Source organism: Quercus suber, unplaced genomic scaffold (assembly GCF_002906115.3).
Source record: "Quercus suber isolate HL8 unplaced genomic scaffold, Cork oak 2.0 scaffold_590, whole genome shotgun sequence".
Classification (NCBI taxonomy): domain Eukaryota; kingdom Viridiplantae; phylum Streptophyta; class Magnoliopsida; order Fagales; family Fagaceae; genus Quercus; species Quercus suber.
In genome coordinates this window covers 67,313-85,353 of record NW_027070035.1, presented here as the reverse complement: position 1 = coordinate 85,353, position 18,041 = coordinate 67,313, and the positions used below count along the sequence as shown (strand labels likewise).

At 42.8% G+C, this 18,041-nt stretch overlaps 1 protein-coding gene across 1 annotated transcript; it reads right to left on the bottom strand.

Annotated features, from left to right (window-relative positions):
• Nucleotides 1-7,005: 7,005 nt before the first annotated feature.
• LOC136063889 (uncharacterized) lies at nt 7,006-8,162 on the bottom strand. Its single transcript, XM_065764888.1, has 2 exons — nt 7,928-8,162; nt 7,006-7,842 (listed from the first exon to the last, which is right to left on the bottom strand). The coding sequence occupies exons 1-2, from the start codon at nt 8,090-8,092 to the stop codon at nt 7,285-7,287; spliced, it is 723 nt and encodes a 240-aa protein (XP_065620960.1). The 5' UTR covers nt 8,093-8,162; the 3' UTR covers nt 7,006-7,284.
• Between the last annotated feature and the right edge of the window lie 9,879 nt (nt 8,163-18,041).

Genomic DNA, 18,041 nt, shown 5'->3' with positions numbered 1-18,041 from the left:
TTTTTTAAAAAAAATTAGAGTGTTTTACTTTTATTTAGATAAAAAATGAATAAAAAATGCAAAATTTTAGGAAATAAAAAGATGAGCATGAAGGGGAAAAGAAAATCTTATATTTTACTTTTGTTATTGTTAGGACAAAAAAGTAATTTTAATATTAGGTTCAAATTTGAACCAATATTAACTAACCACCTATGATTTGTTGCGTTGTGAAAATATTGTAAATGTAGCACCTCTCAATTGATAGTATAGATTGCCAAGTTAGTAGTTAGTTTTTGATATGGAAGAATAAATGATAGCAGGTCATGGGCTTAACCCGTCAGCCGAAGTTTGGGCTGACGGGTCAATCACGGGTAACGAACAATCATGCTGACAGGACCCAGATAAACTGGGGCTGAAGGCTCTGGTTCTAACCGATGGTTATTCAGAGTTCCGTGGTGACGCCAACTTGGCTGAAGGGAAGAGAGAAGGTTGACGGTTCCAAGGCCGACGGCTCTGTTGAAGCTAAGACTTGGCCACCACGCATGGGAAGTTGCTTGTGATCCACGCCCAGTATCAGAGTCCTATAAGGAAAGGATTCCGCAATCTACGCGCATAAGGAGTCTTATAAGGAAAAGACTTCTGCTCCAAGGAAGAGAGGTCCACCCTCTACTACTATAAAAACCCCAATACCCTCATAGGCCGAGGTACGCATAATTAACCCCTCTCTAGCACTCTAGAGTTGAAAAGAAGTTCTAACTTGACCTTCGGAGGGTATTTGGCCGGCACCACACCGGTGCTCTCTGTGAGGTCCTTTCCTTTTTGTTGTGCAGGTGTTGTTTTGAGCGTACAAGCGTCGTGCAACTCACTGGTGAGATTTACGGCATCATCAGTTGGCGCCGTCTGTGGGAAATCGGTTTTAAGTAACTAAGCCGCATTATCGTTTCCCGGACTAAAGGGTTGCATGGTACTCACTCGCTCAATGGCAACTACTAATGACGTACAAGGAGAGGAACCTCCCACGACTGCCCTTGAGAGACAAGTTCAGACTCTCGGTGCCGCCGTGGAGCGTCTCACCAAACGGAACCTCGACTTGGAAGAACAGCTGCGCCAGAAGGATACAGCACCAAATGGCCAACCAGAAGATCAGGAAGGGACTAGCGCTCCAAACAGGAATCAGGAGAGACCTGAGGGCAGCCACGCCCCAAGCAGGCCGGAAAGGCAGCATGTGAGCATGCCATCCCTCATGGATGCGACTCCACCACATATTGCCGCCGAGATGCAAGCAATGAGGGAACAGATGGAGGTCATGATGAACGCCCTCAAAGGGAGAGTCTCTAGCGATCTTGACGATCTAGTCAACCGTACCGATTCACCCTTCACTATGGCCGTGAACTCTTTCCCCCTGCCCCACAAGTTTCGCATGCCGAATATAGAAAGCTATGACGGGGTGAAGGATCCTTTGGATCACCTGGAGACTTTCAAAACCCTGATGCATCTTCAGGGGGTGGCAGATGAGATTATGTGCAGGGCCTTCCCCACAACACTCAAAGGCCCCGCAAGGATATGGTTCAGCCGACTGACGCCCAACTCTATCAGCACCTTTAAGGAGCTAAGCGCCCAATTCACTACACACTTCATTGGCGGACATAGGTATAAGAAGTCCACGGCATGCTTAATGAGTATCAAGCAAAGAGAGGACGAGACATTACGATCCTACATAACGCGTTTTAATAAGGAAGCGCTATCGGTTGACGAAGCCGACGACAAAATACTTGTAGCAGCCTTCACCAATGGGTTGCGGAAGGGCAAGTTTTTGTTCTCTCTATACAAGAACGACCCAAAGACCATGTCGGAAGTACTCTACAGGGCTACTAAGTATATGAATGCTGAGGACGCGTTGCAGGCCCGAGAAGAGAAGCCAAGGAAAAGAGAAAGGCAGGAGGAGGCGCGACCAGACCAAGGGAGAAAGAGGCCCAGAGCAGGAGACCGAAGAGACGAAAAGCGTTCCAAGCCTCCGGGAGGAAGATTCACAAGCTTCACCCCGCTGACCACCCCAATAGATCAAGTCCTAATGCAAATTAAGGACGAAGGGGCGCTGACCTTCCCTGGAAAACTGAAGGGGGATCCTAACAGGCGCCCCAGAGACAAGTACTGCCGCTTTCACCGAGACCACGGCCATGATACAGCCGACTGTTACGATTTGAAGCAGCAAATTGAGGCACTTATAAGGCAAGGGAAATTGCAGAAGTTCGTAAGCAAAGAAAGAGCGGATCCAGCACCTCCAGAACATCCTCCCCGACGAGACAACGACCGACCAAAACCCCCCGTTGGTGACATACGAATGATCGTAGGAGGGATCGCTACCAGGCCGTCCAAAAAGGCTCGGAAGACGTACCTTCGGATGGTCCAAAACGTTCAGCTGACGGGTCCAGTGCAAAATGTGGCCCGAAGGGAAAGCCCCGTTATCGAGTTCTCAGAAGAAGACGCGCGACGCCTACGCCACCCGCACGACGACGCGCTTGTTGTCAGCTTACGGGTAGGGGACTACAACTTGCATCGAGTGTTGGTCGACAATGGCAGCTCGGCAGACATCTTGTACTACCCGGCATACCAGCAGATGAAAATCAGCAGGGAACAGCTGATTCCAACAAACGCCCCACTTGTCGGTTTTGGAGGTGCAAAGGTGTTTCCGCTGGGCGCGGTTACGTTGACTGTGACAGCCGGCGACTATCCCCAGCAAATCACAAAGGACGTGACGTTCCTCGTGGTTGACCATTCGTCCGCCTATAACGCTATCCTAGGGCGGCCCACCCTCAATGCGTGGAGGGCGGCAACTTCAACATATCATTTGATGATCAAGTTCCCAACAGAACACGGGGTCGGAGAGCTACGTGGAAATCAGATCGCCGCACGCGAATGCTACGTAGCCATGATGGAAATGGATGACCACCTCCATACCATGAACATAGAAGAGCACCGGAGTGCAACGGAGCCAGCCGAAAGGCTTGAGGAGATACCTCTGAATGACTCCGTACCTGACCAGACAACAAGGATTGGGACCCTCGCGAGTCCCGCCACTCGGCGAACGCTTGCAGCATTTCTCAAGGAGAATCGGGACGTATTCGCCTGGAGTCACGAGGATATGCCCGGAATAGATCCTTCCGTCATGGCACATAGGCTGAATGTATCACCATCCTTTCCGCCCATCCGGCAGAAAAAGCGGGTCTTCGCCCCAGAACGAGATCAAGCAATAGCCGAAGAAGTCCGCAAGCTGCGAGAGGCAAATTTTATTAGAGAAGTCTACTACCCCGATTGGCTAGCAAACGTAGTGATGGTCAAGAAAGCTTCCGGGAAATGGAGAATGTGTGTAGACTTCACCGATCTAAACAAAGCATGCCCTAAGGACAGCTACCCCCTCCCGAGAGTCGACACTCTAGTAGACTCCACGGCTCAACATCAGCTGTTAAGCTTCATGGACGCTTTCTCCGGCTACAACCAAATTAAAATGCACGATGAAGATCAAGAAAAAACGTCCTTCGTAACTAGCCAAGGCCTGTTCTGCTACAAGGTAATGCCGTTTGGTTTAAAAAACGCAGGTGCAACTTACCAAAGGCTTATGAACAAGATGTTCGCACAGCAGATCGGGAGAAACGTCCAGGTATATGTCGACGACATGTTGGTCAAAAGTCGAAGGGAAGAAGATCATTTAGAAGACCTCAGGGAAACATTCGACACCCTTCGCTCTTACAATATGAAGCTTAATCCGGAAAAATGTGCCTTTGGGGTGACGGCAGGAAAATTCTTAGGATTCATGGTATCCCAGAGAGGCATCGAGGCCAACCCGGACAAGATCCGGGCTATAATGGAGATGGCACCACCAAAAAATGTAAAAGAGGTGCAAAGCCTCAACGGCAAGATAGCAGCGCTAAACAGGTTCGTCTCCAGAGCAACAGACAAGTGCTTACCATTCTTCCGCACGTTAAAAAGGTCTTTCGAGTGGACCGATGAATGCCAGCGAGCGTTTGAAGAATTAAAAGCTTACCTCTCTTCCCCACCATTGTTGAGTCCCTCACAACCAGGAGAAGAACTGTTTCTATATCTTGCTGTCTCTTCGGCCGCAGTCAGCGCCGCCTTGATCAGAGAAGAAGGGAAAATACAGAAGCCCGTGTACTACATTAGCCGGGCGTTACACGGGGCTGAAGAAAGATATCCACCCATGGAGAAACTTGCTTTCGCGCTAGTTACAGCGGCACGAAAACTGAAGCCGTACTTTCAAGCTCACACAATTATTGTCTTAACCGACAGGCCGTTACGACGAGCAATGGGTAGCCCGGATGCTGCCGGACGCTTGACACTCTGGGCAATAGAACTGAGCGAGTTCGACATCCAATATCGCCCGCGCACTGCTATCAAGGGACAGGCTGTGGCAGATTTCATAGCAGAATTCGCAAACTGCGAAGATAAGGGGGCAGAGGAATCCCCGCAGTGGAGCATGCATGTGGACGGATCCTCCAACAGACAGGCCGGCGGAGCTGGCATCGTACTACAGTCACCCGAAGGAGACACGGTAGAGTGTATGGTCCGCCTCGCATTCCCCACTACCAACAACGAGGCGGAGTATGAAGCTCTGATAGCAGGGCTCGACCTTGCGAAAGCAGCAGGAGCCGAGAAAGTGATCGTTTACTGTGACTCCCAAGTCATAGTTAACCAGATAAGCGGGGAATACGAATGCAAAGGCGAAAGAATGAAGAAGTATCTGGAACAAGCAAGGAGGAGAATGAACGAGCTGAAGGTCAAAATTACGCAGATCCCCCGGGGCGAAAACGAGCAAGCCGACCGCTTGGCCAAAGCCGCCTCCGCCGAACACATGGTCGCCATTAGTAGTACACTCTCCTTCACGCAGCTCTCTCCACTCATCAGTGCGGTCGACATACAGGAGCTCGATCCCCAGCATGATTGGACCACGCCGTTAACCTCCTTTCTGAAAAACGGCATACTACCGAGTGATAAGGGGGCAGCAAGGAAACTGAAGGTTCAAGCGGCAAGGTTCGTCCTGATCAGAGACGTTTTATACAAAAGAGGTTTCTCCCGCCCCTACCTACGATGCTTAGGTCCTGAAGAAGCGGATTACGTCATGAGAGAAGTACACGAAGGAATTTGTGGAAACCACTCAGGTTCAAGGTCGCTAGTACACAAGTTAGTACGAGCTGGGTACTTTTGGCCGACAATGCAAAAGGATGCCGAGGCTTATGTGAAGGCTTGCGACAAATGCCAAAGGTTTAGCAACATCATCAGGCAGCCACCCGAAGAATTAACCCCAATGACGGCACCATGGCCGTTCGCTCAGTGGGGGTTGGACATCATGGGACCATTCCCCACGGCAATACGACAACTGAAGTTCCTAGTTGTCGGTATTGACTACTTCACCAAGTGGGTAGAAGCTGAAGCATTGGCCACCATCACAGAAAAAAACGTACGGAGCTTCGTCTGGCGATGCATCATATGCAGGTTTGGCATTCCAAGAATCTTAGTCTCGGACAACGGGAAGCAATTCGACAACGACTCCTTCAGGGACTTCTGCTCGCAGTTAGGGATACGGAACCACTACTCCTCTCCCGCCCACCCCCAAGCCAACGGGCAGGTCGAAGTTACAAACCGGTCCTTGCTAAAAATTCTCAAGACCCGGCTTGAGGGGGCAAAGGGCATATGGGCGGAAGAGTTGCCGAGCATACTATGGGCCTACAGGACAACAGCAAGGACACCAACAGGAGAGACACCATTCCGACTAACGTACGGAAACGAAGCAGTCATCCCAGCTGAAGTTGGCCTTACAAGCTACAGGGTGCACAACTACGACGAAAAAAGGAATGATGAGGCCATACGTCTGCAACTTGATCTGGTGGACGAAGTTAGGATGGCAGCAGAGCAAAGGCTTGCACGGTACCAGGACCGCATGGCCAAACATTACAACTCCCGGGTCAAACACAGAGACTTCCAGGTAGGGGACCTCGTTCTAAGAAAGGTGATGGGCGCAGCAAGGGACCCCACCCAAGGGAAGCTCGGCCCTAATTGGGAAGGACCTTACCGAGTTACGGCACGGCAAAGGAAGGGAACCTACCATCTAGAGACACTGGACGGACGGGAGCTACCACATCCATGGAATGCTGAACACCTACGGAAATACTACCAGTAGGGGCGACGTCCACATAAAGCAAAAATTGCTTTTTGGTATGACGCCAAGACCTACGGATTACCTTCTCAAATATTTGCTACAATAAGCCCAAAGGGCAGTTTTTCTTTTTCTACTTAAGTATTTGCTACAATAAGCCCAAAACGGGCAGATTTTGTTTTTGAATTACTTATAGATGCATGGCAATAAGAGGAATTTACTTAGAACTACTGATGTGTTTCTACTTACAAATATGAGGATAATAAAGATTGACAAATTGACCATCCACAAAGTGGACGGGATCCAAAGGCTGACGGTCCATCCACAAAGTGGACGGGATCAAAAAACTGACGGTCTAAAAGTGACCAAGTCAATCATCTCAGCTCTCAAGCTGACGGTCTAAAAAGAGTGACCAAGTCAGTCATTCCAGCTTTCAAGCTGACTGGCCAGTCCATCTCAGCTCTCAAGCTGACGACCAAGTCAATCATCTCAGCTCTCAGGCTGACGGTTAAAAAGATTGGCCAAAACCCCAAACCATCAGCTCTCAAGCTGACGGTTTAAAAGAAACTGACTAAGTCAGTCATTTCAGCCCTCAAGCTGACGGTCTAAAAAACCAAAAAATTAAACCAACGGTACAAAGAAATCAAGTCCACAAAGATGGGCTAAGCAACAAAATTGACGGTCTAAGTAAAGACTGACGGAGTTCATAAGCCAATGACGTCAGCCATTAGGCTGACGGTCTTAAAAAGGCTAAATCTATCAGTCCACAAATAGACAAGTCTATAAGGCAAGGCAGCAGGATCTTGCCAAAAATTTCTACAATCATTAAAACAAAATGATCAAAAGCTGACGGGTTCATTAAAATTAACCGACGGATTAACTAACGGTACGACTAAAACAAGAAAGCCCGCAATCTTGGTTTCAAAACATACAAGAAAACCAAGCAAAATAAGCTACACAGAAAACTGACGGCATTATAAACAAATCCAAGCCTAAAAAAGGGCATTTACAAAGCTGTCAAAATATTACACAACGGTGCCCAAAAGGGCACTTAAATAAGATTGTCTTCTACATAGAGAAAAAAATAATAAATGAAACAAAATAAGAATGATAAAAACGTCACTTCAAGAAATTTTCTATTTTGCGGCAGGCTCCTCTTCGTCAAGCAGTACCATAGGGGGAGTGGCTGCAGCCGTCGGAAGGTTCGCAGCAGGTTGGGCCAATACAACCCCACTCTCTTCAGGAGGGGGGGAATCAACAGGGTCGTCAACACCAGGGGTGACGGCATCTGTCGCAGGCGTCATGGGCCGAGCGTCATCTATGTTGATGCCAGAAAGGTCCAAATCAGGAAAAGCTGACGCCACCTGTTTAAGACAGTCGTCGAATCCCGTGCCATAATAACTGCCACAGGAATCGATAAAGGCATCTGACGCCTTGAATTTCTCAACAGCGTCAGCCCCTACCGTCTCCAACTGGTCGTAAAGAGCCGTCAGCTTTCCTTCTATTTCGAGCCGCTGACGCTTCGCCTCTTCCAACTCCGTCTTCACGTCTTTCAGCTCAACGTTAAGTATGCGCACCGCCTCTTTATACTGAGCCTGTTGGTTTCGCATATTGGCGTTGTGCTTGTTAACGCGAGTGACGACCCCCTCCTTGGCCACGCACCGATCCTGCAGCGCCTTCACACGAACCAAAGCCTAAAAAATGATATAACCGTCAGTTAGTAAAGAGAAAAAGTTGGGCACGACAGTCAAAGAAAAAGAAGTAAAACTGACGGCTTACCCGAGAAAGGTCGAACAAGGCCGACGACCCCAGTTCTTCCGTCCCTAGCTGATCGCAAGGATCCATGTCCGTCGGCTTTATGAGGGCTTGGATGGCCTCGACGGCAAAGTCCTTGTGCATCAGCAGGCTCTGAGGTCCCTGCAGGACGGGACCAGAAGAGGTCATGACGCCCTTCCCAGCTCCATGACCCGACGTAGGGGGCGACTTCACGGGAGTGACGGCTGGTCTCTTCGGCGGGCGAATGACCACTCCGTCAGTCTTCCTCTTCTGGGAGCCCTTGGCGACGGTCCTGGGGGCAGACGTAGACGTCGCCTCACCCTTAGCTTTCTTCTCCTCCCGCTGACGGGCAGCAGCGGCCTTAATTCGCTCCTTAGCAACATCCATTTCTGCAACAGGCAAACAAAAGCAAACATAAGGGAAAGCCGACGACTAGAAGTTTAAAAGCTGACGGATAGGTAAAGACTCACGGTGACGAGCAAAATCTTCCAACCTACGAGCTTCGGGCGTTGGTTCGGGACCCCCACAGTATGTGTAAAGAGTATCGAGGGTAATTAAGTCCCGGCACGATCGCTCTCCTATGGGTATCCCCAGAACCCGACGGATGAAGTCCTCTTGCTCGTCAGTTATTGATGGACGAGCGAAAGCTGAAAAAACAACTTGGCTGCGTTAGTATCTTTTCAAAGGAAAAAATGAAATATGGCAAACTGACGAGGATAAAAGGTGACGACTAAGACCTGACTCCTTAACAAACCCCCAAGTATTGTCAAAACAACCATGAGGAATTGTTTCCCATTCATCCTGACGGCACACCCAGTCCGTCCCCTCTACGAAAAAGAACCTACTCTTCCAGGCTCTATTGGAATCTGGCATTTCAGACACCAGCCTTAATTCCTTCTCCCTGACGGCGAAGTGATACATCCCTCTCGATGAAGAAAGGTGCCGAGGTCTATAACAATAGAAAAATTCATCCAAGGTAAGCTGACGATGACCTCCGCTTAAACGACCCCACAACACCTCGGCACTTATAAAAATTCTCCAGGAGTTTGGGGCAATCTGACTGATTGAGATGCCAAGATAATCAGCTAGCTGACGGTGCAAAGCCGTCAGGGGCAATCTCAACCCGGCAGCAAACATGGCGTCATACATGCCAACGTCTGCAGTTCTTCCCGTATAACACTTTTCACCCTCCATAGGCAGACGGATGGGAATATGGTCAGGGATTTGAAAACGGGTACGTAGTTCATTAAAAATTTTAAGCGTCATCTTTGGAAAAAATTTATTCACAGCCCAGTCCTTGGGAAGGATGAAGGGACGACTACCTTCAGGACCTACAGAATCCCCTTCACTAGACTCCTCGACGCCTTCATCCCCGTCACTGTTCCCCCCTCCTAATTCAACTTCACTCCCCTCGCCTACATCCTCCTCCTGGCCGCCGTTTCCCTGACCTTCTATTTCTTCGACGGCAACATGTGCTGACGTCTCCCTCTCTGACGACCAGGAGGAACTCTCAGACTCACTACTTGAGCCTGAACCAAACACCTCGTCGTAGCCCGCTCCTTCGCGGATCGACGACTGATCACTCGACATCTACCTACAAGTGACGGGTGTAAACTAAGCACCTAGGATGACGACCTCACTTTAAAAAAGAAATTGAAAGCATGCGAGAAAGGGAGGGAAACTTACAAGTTCTGGAGTGATGGTTGAAAAAGTGACGGCGGAACGTTGGTAGAGCTGACGAAATGTGGGCGACGGATATGCTCTCCAGGAATCAAGTGAATGAAATAGTGAAAATGAGGAGGGGGGGGGGGGGGCACATATATATAAGTTAAACGCACGGAAGACGAAGTGACGCCCGCGTTCAGACACGGAGCCAATCCAAGCACGCCACCTGTCCTAGCATTTAATACTAAAAATGTCAGCAGTGATAATTCTTCTCTCTTGATCAAAGTGGCAGGTAGTGACGAATGCAAACTCCATAACCCGTCAGGTATAGCCGACGGAGATATGGAGTAGGGGGCAACTGATATGGAAGAATAAATGATAGCAGGTCATGGGCTTAACCCGTCAGCCGAAGTTTGGGCTGACGGGTCAATCACGAGTAACGAACAATCATGCTGACAGGACCCAGATAAACTGGGGCTGAAGGCTCCGGTTCTAACCGACGGTTATTCAGAGTTCCGTGGTGACGCCAACTTGGCTAAAGGGAAGAGAGAAAGCTGACGGTTCCAAGGCCGACGGCTCTGTTGAAGCTAAGACTTGGCCACCACGCATGGGAAGTTGCTTGTGATCCACACCCAATATCAGAGTCCTATAAGGAAAGGATTCCGCAATCTACGCGCATAAGGAGTCCTATAAGGAAAAGACTTCTGCTCCAAGGAAGAGAGGTCCACCCTCTACTACTATAAAAACCCCAATACCCTCATAGGCCGAGGTACGCATAATTAACCCCTCTCTAGCACTCTAGAGTTGAAAGAAGCTCTAACTTGACCTTCGGAGGGTATTTGGCCGGCACCACACCGGTGCTCTCTGTTAGGTCTTTTCCTTTTTTGTTGTGCAGGTGCCGTTTTGAGCGTACAAGCATCGTGCAATTCACTGGTGAGATCTTCGGCATCATCAGTTTTTATTTAAAACTTTTTTTTAACTCAACAGTTTTAAACAAGTGCTATCCTTTACTGAAAGAATATTATAATTTTTCTTGTTTATGCTCTTTTTAATTTTGATTTGAGAATGTTTGTTGTTACCGAATGTTTGTTGTTACTGGCTTACAGTTGTAACTTTCAACTTTGACTGACTCTATTATATGTGTGTTTTTTCTTTTTTCTCTTTTTGGAGAAATATTATATGCGTTTGTTCGGATGTAAACACAATTGCGAAGCTTGTCTAACCATCCTAATTAATAATATAATATAATATATGTTTGTTGAGTGTCTACCGTCTATGACATTACATAATATATTATAATATAAGATATAATAGTGTTATTTATTATAAGTTTCTGTATTTTTAGATTTGGAAATGATGGTTTGAGTTTTGAGTAATTAGCTTAGAATTTATGTATTTATATATTTTAATATTTGATAATAATTGGAGGTTTTGTTTGGTATTGGGTACGTAAATATAGTAGTTTACACATGGTTGTTCGATTTTATTTTTTAATTAGTTAGTTTATAAAATTCAAATATATTGGTTTCAAATTAAGGTAATGGGAAAATATCCACAATTTAATGATTTATACATATTTTAAGAGGGGAAATAAAAGCTGTAGCTCAATGTTTTGTTCGAAATGATGAACTTGATACCGTGTTCCATATATAATAAAAAAAATTACGCGTTCCATAATGTAAAATTTACGCATTTAGAGGGCTTCTTAGCAACTTCCTCAACTTTTGCGGTCATTGATATTTCTCTCTCTCTCTCTCTCTCTGGGTTTCTCTGTGAGTGTTTCTGCTCTTTTTCATTTTGATTTGAGATTTTTTGTTGTTACCGGCTTAGAGCATTCGTATCAGCTCTTGTAAATTCTATGTCTATTTTACATGAAAAAACCTACTTTTTCTATTTTACCCGACCACTTTTACATTACACCCACATCAGTTTATCTATTTTCCACATTTATTCAATAAAATATTCCCTATTTTACAATTTTTTATTATTACTCCCTCACTGCCCCTCTCTCTCACAAACCCACAGCCACCATCATCACCGCCCAGCCACCATCACCACCATCATCAGCAACCAAAACCCACACAAATCAACCAAAATCAACATCAGATCAACAGCCACCATCATCACCGCCCAGCCACCATCACCACCATCATCAACGACCAAAACCCACACAAATCAACCAAAATCAACCTTATCGCCGCCACAAATCAACATCATCAGAAAAAATCATTGATCGATCATCGCCGCCATCGATCATCGCCGCGATCGACCTTGCCACGCTCATCGATCATCGCCGATCATCGACCTCACCAAGCTCATCGATCATCGCCGCGATCGACCTCGCCACGCTCATTGATCATCGACCTCGCCACGCTCATCGATCATCAACCTCACCACGCTCATCGATCATCGGCGCGATCGACCTTGCCACGCTCATCGATCATTGACCTCGCCACGCTGTGACCCACAGCGATCGATCTCGCCATCGACCTCGCCACGCTCCGGTGGCACGCTTTGAATGAGAGAGTGAGAGATGTGAGATAGGTAGAGAGAACTGAGGATGAAAGTTGTGGAGAGAAAGAGAGGCAGCGTCTGAGATAGATAGAGAGGGAGCTGAGTGGCAGTGAGAGAGAGAGAGAAAAAACTATTAAAAAAATAAATAAATGAGCTACAGTACCCGTGTAAATTTACACGGGTACTGTAGCTCGTTTATAGTTTTAGACATATTTGAATGATTTTAAAAGAGCTGATGTAAAGGGTTTTTGGGTGCAAAATGTGTAAAAGTGATCAAAATGTGTATTTTACACATTTATAAAAGACCTGATGCGAATGCTCTTACAGCTGTAACTTTCAACTTTGACTGTCTCTATTGCCCAGCTGGTCTGACCCTCCTAAATAATAATATAATAATAATTGTTTGTTGAGCGTCTTCGGTCCATTACATTTCAAAATATATTATAACATAAAATATAACGTCCCGGTTTCAGTAGCTCAAATAATAAAGTTTAATTTGAGATTATTTGTTGTTATTGGCTTAGAGTGGTAACTTTCAACTTTGACCGACTCTATTGCCAAGCTTGTCTGACCCTCCTTAATAATAATATAATAATATATGTTTGTTAAGCGTCTACTATCTATTACATTACAAAATATATTATAATATAAGATATAACGTTGGTTACAGTTAGCTCAACTGGTAAAGTTTAATGGTTAAATAAGAGATCTGAAATTCAATTTCTACTTACACCAAAAACTTATTGGTGTTTTGGTCTAATAACCAATGCACTAAAGAAATTAGTTTAGGAGTTATTTTTAGAAACATTTTATTGAAAAAATGATAAAATAATACATATTGTTAAGATATAATAGTGTTATTTATTATGGGAAATGTTAACTGATGCACTAAAGACATTGATTTAGGAGCTATTTTTAGAAACATTATAAAATAATAAATGTTGTATGTTTTTAGACCCCTTAACACAAGTTGTTTAACTTAGTTATTTAGCCAAGTGATTACTTAGATAAATTATTCAGTTTTAGGTTAACACAATAAAACCATTTCATGTAAATAATGTAGAAATATAAATAATACAACGATATGATTTATCAGTAAAACCTAACCGATAAAAAACTTAGGGATGATTTAACCTAACTATCCTCAAGGTAAAATAGATCCACTATGTAAGAATTGAAGTTTTTACAATAGAACTTAGATTACTAACATCCTATTACTTCCTCAAGTAGAAAACTTACTACCATGATCACGTGACAGCTCCGAGTCTACGGATTACTTCTTTCCTTGATTTGCTACAACCACAAGTTCTCCTACTTGTGACTTTGAGACTCCATTCAAAAGTTTTAGATCTTCTTGAAAGTTCTTTAGGCAGCAAGTGAAGAGATTATCAAGTTCTTGACACAAATCTTGATCTTGACAACTTTATATGTGTGTATGAAGGTAAACACCTCTAGATCTCACAAAAAATTCAATACACAACTCTCAAAAAGCCTTTAAAATGTAGTTAGGGTTTTTCCTTTTATACTTGGAGTAAAACACAAAACCCTACATGTCAAATGGGATTGGGCTAAATTGGAATTTCTGCAGAAAAATAAATCTTTATGTGTTAGATCGATTGAGTCTAATTTTCGATTGATCGAGCCTTGTAGATTTTGTTCAATAATTTCTGCAATCACTTGATTCCAATTTTACAATTAAACACACTTTGAGCAAGCCTAAACCTAAACTCTATGTTTTAATTATGGTTTGCTAACATATTACAAATTGAAGTTCTAATACATTAATTCCTAAAGTCTTAGAACCTAACAAACTCTCCCTTTGGCTTCCGTGACAAAATACATCACAAATATAAAATGCTCAAAGAAAAAAACAGCCCATTCATATTTAAAAAACCTAAATACAATTCAACCTAACCATTATCTATCAATTGCTAAAGTAGACAGCAGCCACGACTGAATTAACCTGTAAATTCTTGAAACACTTAACAAACACATATGCACATGTGTGGAAAATACAAGTAAAATGAAATTAAACTTCTTGATTTCACAAAACATAAAATAAAAGACATATATCATGAATAACCTCATACATATAAATCAATAATCAAATGTACTATATGTGAATAAAGAAACAATAAAAAACTAAACACTAAACGTAAAACATAACATAATATCTCCCCTTATCATATATAACCCACTTAAAAAGAAATACATCAAAGCCAAAAAAAAAAAAAAAAATCATAAAATGAGCTCCTAGATACAATCTACAATCTCCAATCTCCCCCTATCTCCATGTGTATGTGCTCCCCCTTTTTGTGACCAATTGCCAAAAGGGCAATCAAGACTCATCAAAAGGTGGAGTAGAACCTCTAGCATCTGCCAAATTTGCTCGTAAAGCATGAAGCTCATTGAGCACATCCAACAGAAGCTGTCCATGCACTGCCTAAACAGTCATAACTGTATCTAGCATGCCCCGCAATGAAGAGTCTCCCGATGTAGATAGTGGAGGATCCATAGTAGCTGTAGGGTCTACATATGTCTCAGCAGAAGGGTCACTAAATGGAGGAGGTCTAGATGCATCACTTGTAGAAGACTCGACTCTAGGGCGCTTAGAGCTAGCTTTCAACTGAGATGCTCTTTGCCTAAGAAATGTGGTACCTATAGGAGATATGATATGTACGGGCTCGGATGCAGGAAAGTACTCTAAACCTAAGTCCAAAAGAATCTCATGGATAAAGACCGGAAAGAATAAACCATGGGATTTGGCACTACTCCTATGAACCTTAACAAGTGAGCTAATGAAAAGAGTGGGAAAACTCATAGGAGCATCAGTGACAAGAGCGTACAAGAATGCACATTAGTGGAGGATCCATAGTAGCTGTAGGGTCTACATATGTCTTAGCAGAAGGGTCACTAGATGGAGGAGGTCTAGATGCATCACTTGTAGAAGACTTGACTCTAGGGCGCTTAGAGCTAGCTTTCAACTGAGATGCTCTTTGCCTAAGAAATGTGGTACCTATAGGAAATATGATATGTATGGGCTCTCAGGAAAGTACTCTAAACCTAAGTCCAAAAGAATCTTATGGATAAAGACCGGAAAGAATAAACCATGGGATTTGGCACTGCTCCTATGAACCTCAACAAGTGAGCTAATGAAAAGAGTGAGAAAACTCATAGGAGCATCAGTGACAAGAGCGTACAAGAATGCACATCTCTCAATGGGAGTAGTATGAAGATGAGAGATAGGCCAAATACAATGACAAGAAATCCGAAAAAACAAATAGTTGAGCTCGGTAAGCTCATGAGAAGTGACATGAGAATTAGTACCCCAACTAATGGAAGTACCGGTGATGAGTGACATAATGCCATCGAGGTGATGGGTCTCAATGTAAGGGTATATGGGCTACTATACCAAAGGTACACCAAGAGATCATTGGAGTGGACAGAGAGGTTTGAATAGAACTTTCTAATCAATGCAGCAGGAGGAGGATGCTCTACCTCTATGAGTGGTAACAATCCCCTACACTCAAAATTCCTACGTATCTCAAGGTCAACCTCATCTAAAATTACCTTATGCTCAGCCCATACTGGTCTAAAGATATTAAGGTTCTCATATGTTTCTTGGTTTTTCAAAGTCCTAAACCGATCACTCTGGAACTTAGGAGTAGAAGTGGTGGTGGTTTTCTTAGCTCTAGTCTTCCTAACCATGATGCTAAGGGTTTAAAGAAAAGGAAAACAAAAGGCAAAGAAAATACCAAGTGCAAACTCCATTAGAGAGGGTTGGAGCACAAAAATATCAATAAATAACAATCTATATGATGCATGGGATGAATGCACATATGATGCATGCTCTAATGCATTGAAATTTGTTCAATTTTACTTTATAAACCATCAATTGACTTGAACATAGAGTTTTAGTCCAGAAACCCCAAATTTGGAAAAAACCAATTTCAAAAATTTAACCAAATTGATCAATTTAGAGAGGGTTAGAGCACAAAAACATCAATAAATAACAATCTATACGATGCATGAGATGAATGCACATATGATGCATGCTTTAATGCATTGAAATTTGTTCAATTTTACTTTATAAACCATCAATTGACTTGAACATAGAGTTTTAGTCTAGAAACCCCAAATTTGAAAAAAACCAATTTCAAAAATTTAACCAAATTGTCAATTAACCTTTATCCTAGTTAGGAAACATCATATAATGACTTAATTTATCAATATCACAAGTTAATTTCATCAAATTAATCTCAATTGAACAAAATCCTCAATTTTACAAAAAGTCCAAACCCTAGAATTTCCAGTTGTTCTTAAACCAACAAATTAATCAAATTAATGCATGGAAATCATGTTAATAGCATCTAAGAACAAAAACTCAATGAACAAAAATGATTTAAAACAATTGAAATGAACAAAAATCCCTAAATTCCTATGCTTGAATTTTTCAAGAAAAATGCATGAAAATGCATGAAACATGTAATTAACTTGAAAAAGAAAGGGTATAAAAGACTTACCAATGCTTGAGGACAAAAACCTTGGAGAAATTTGTGGAAAAAAATGACAAAAAATCCTTAGATTGGATTAGTCGAAGAGAGAAAGTGAGAAAAGGTTTTTGAAAAGCTTTGAAATAATGAAGAACACGAGAGGTGAACCTTTTTTAAAAACTCTGCTTTTGAATTTTGATTGGTTGAAATTGGGCTTCGATCCATCAAAAAATAGATTCGATCAATCGAGTACCAATCGAGCATCAATCAAGCCAGACAGATTCAAACCAAAATTTTTAATGCAATTTTGATCGGTCAAAAAACACATTCGATCAATCGAAAATCTGGAATTTTGAAATTTTTGAAAAACAAAGAAAGTTTTATGCAAAAACCACTCAAACCAACATATTTTATGACTGAAATGCATAAGTATGAGTTTAAAAGTTTTTCAAAAATAATTGAATTCAACCCAGATCTTCCAAAAACAAGATTTTCACACTTTTTGTCCCCAAAACTCAATTAAAAAACATATTTTGTATCAAAATCAAGGAACATACAATCTTGGATGGCCAAATCAACTTCAAACACAATTTCATGTTCTAAGTTTAGCAAAGAATAACTTGTGTAGTATGTGCAACTAGTAATAACATGAGATACATGTGAAGTGATATATAGATAGTAATCAATCACAATTTTTACATTATTCATCACATAAATTTGAAAGTGACTATCACCTAAAGAGTTACATCATATTACTCTCATATCTCCTAGAAAACAAGCTTGCAATCATGTAAATTTTTTTTTTTTTTTAAATTTTGCCTTATAATGTATACACCATTTTTATTTCATTGTGAAATCATTATTTAAGCTAGATAATGTACACACCAATTTTATTTCTTTGTGTCATCTTTATTATAGTCCAATAATGTACACACCAATTTTATTATTAATCCGAGGCTACACCTTATGTTCTTTATATGCATGTGTTGCACTTTCTCGAGCACAAAATCTTAAGATATGCATTAAGGTGTTCATGATTGGCTAGTAAACAGTGGTGAGATAGCTATTTATGTCTTCCTCTTTAGGTTCTAGTCCTAACAATCAAAAGCATGTGACTTCAAAATCAAGATCATGTGAAAAAAATTATAAACAACTCCCACACAATATGCACTACATAGCTAAAACTAGCAAAGTGCAAAAAAAAAAAAAGCTCATCCAAGCTAAACAAGGTACACCAAGCATGTTATGTTAAGATAATAGGCCAACCTTGATTACAAATCCAAGATCTATAGTACAAAACACATCCCTCTTTCCTTCTTCTTTTTTTTTAATACCAAAAACAACCTATCATGAATTGCATGAATGTAATGCAATGCAAATCTTAAAAGCAAAAAGAAAACAAAACACCAAAAGATGAATGGTCACAAAGAGTATTGAGATGAAGC

What these genes read in the sequence shown, in the direction of transcription:
- LOC136063889 (XM_065764888.1), bottom strand. Translation starts at nt 8,092, where the DNA reads ATGACCTCTTCTGGTCCCGTCCTGCAGGGACCTCAGAGCCTGCTGATG. An exon ending in CCTTGTTCGACCTTTCTCGG is followed by an intron (nt 7,843 to 7,927) that starts GTAAGCCGTCAG and finishes ATCATTTTTTAG; the next exon opens with GCTTTGGTTCGTGTGAAGGC.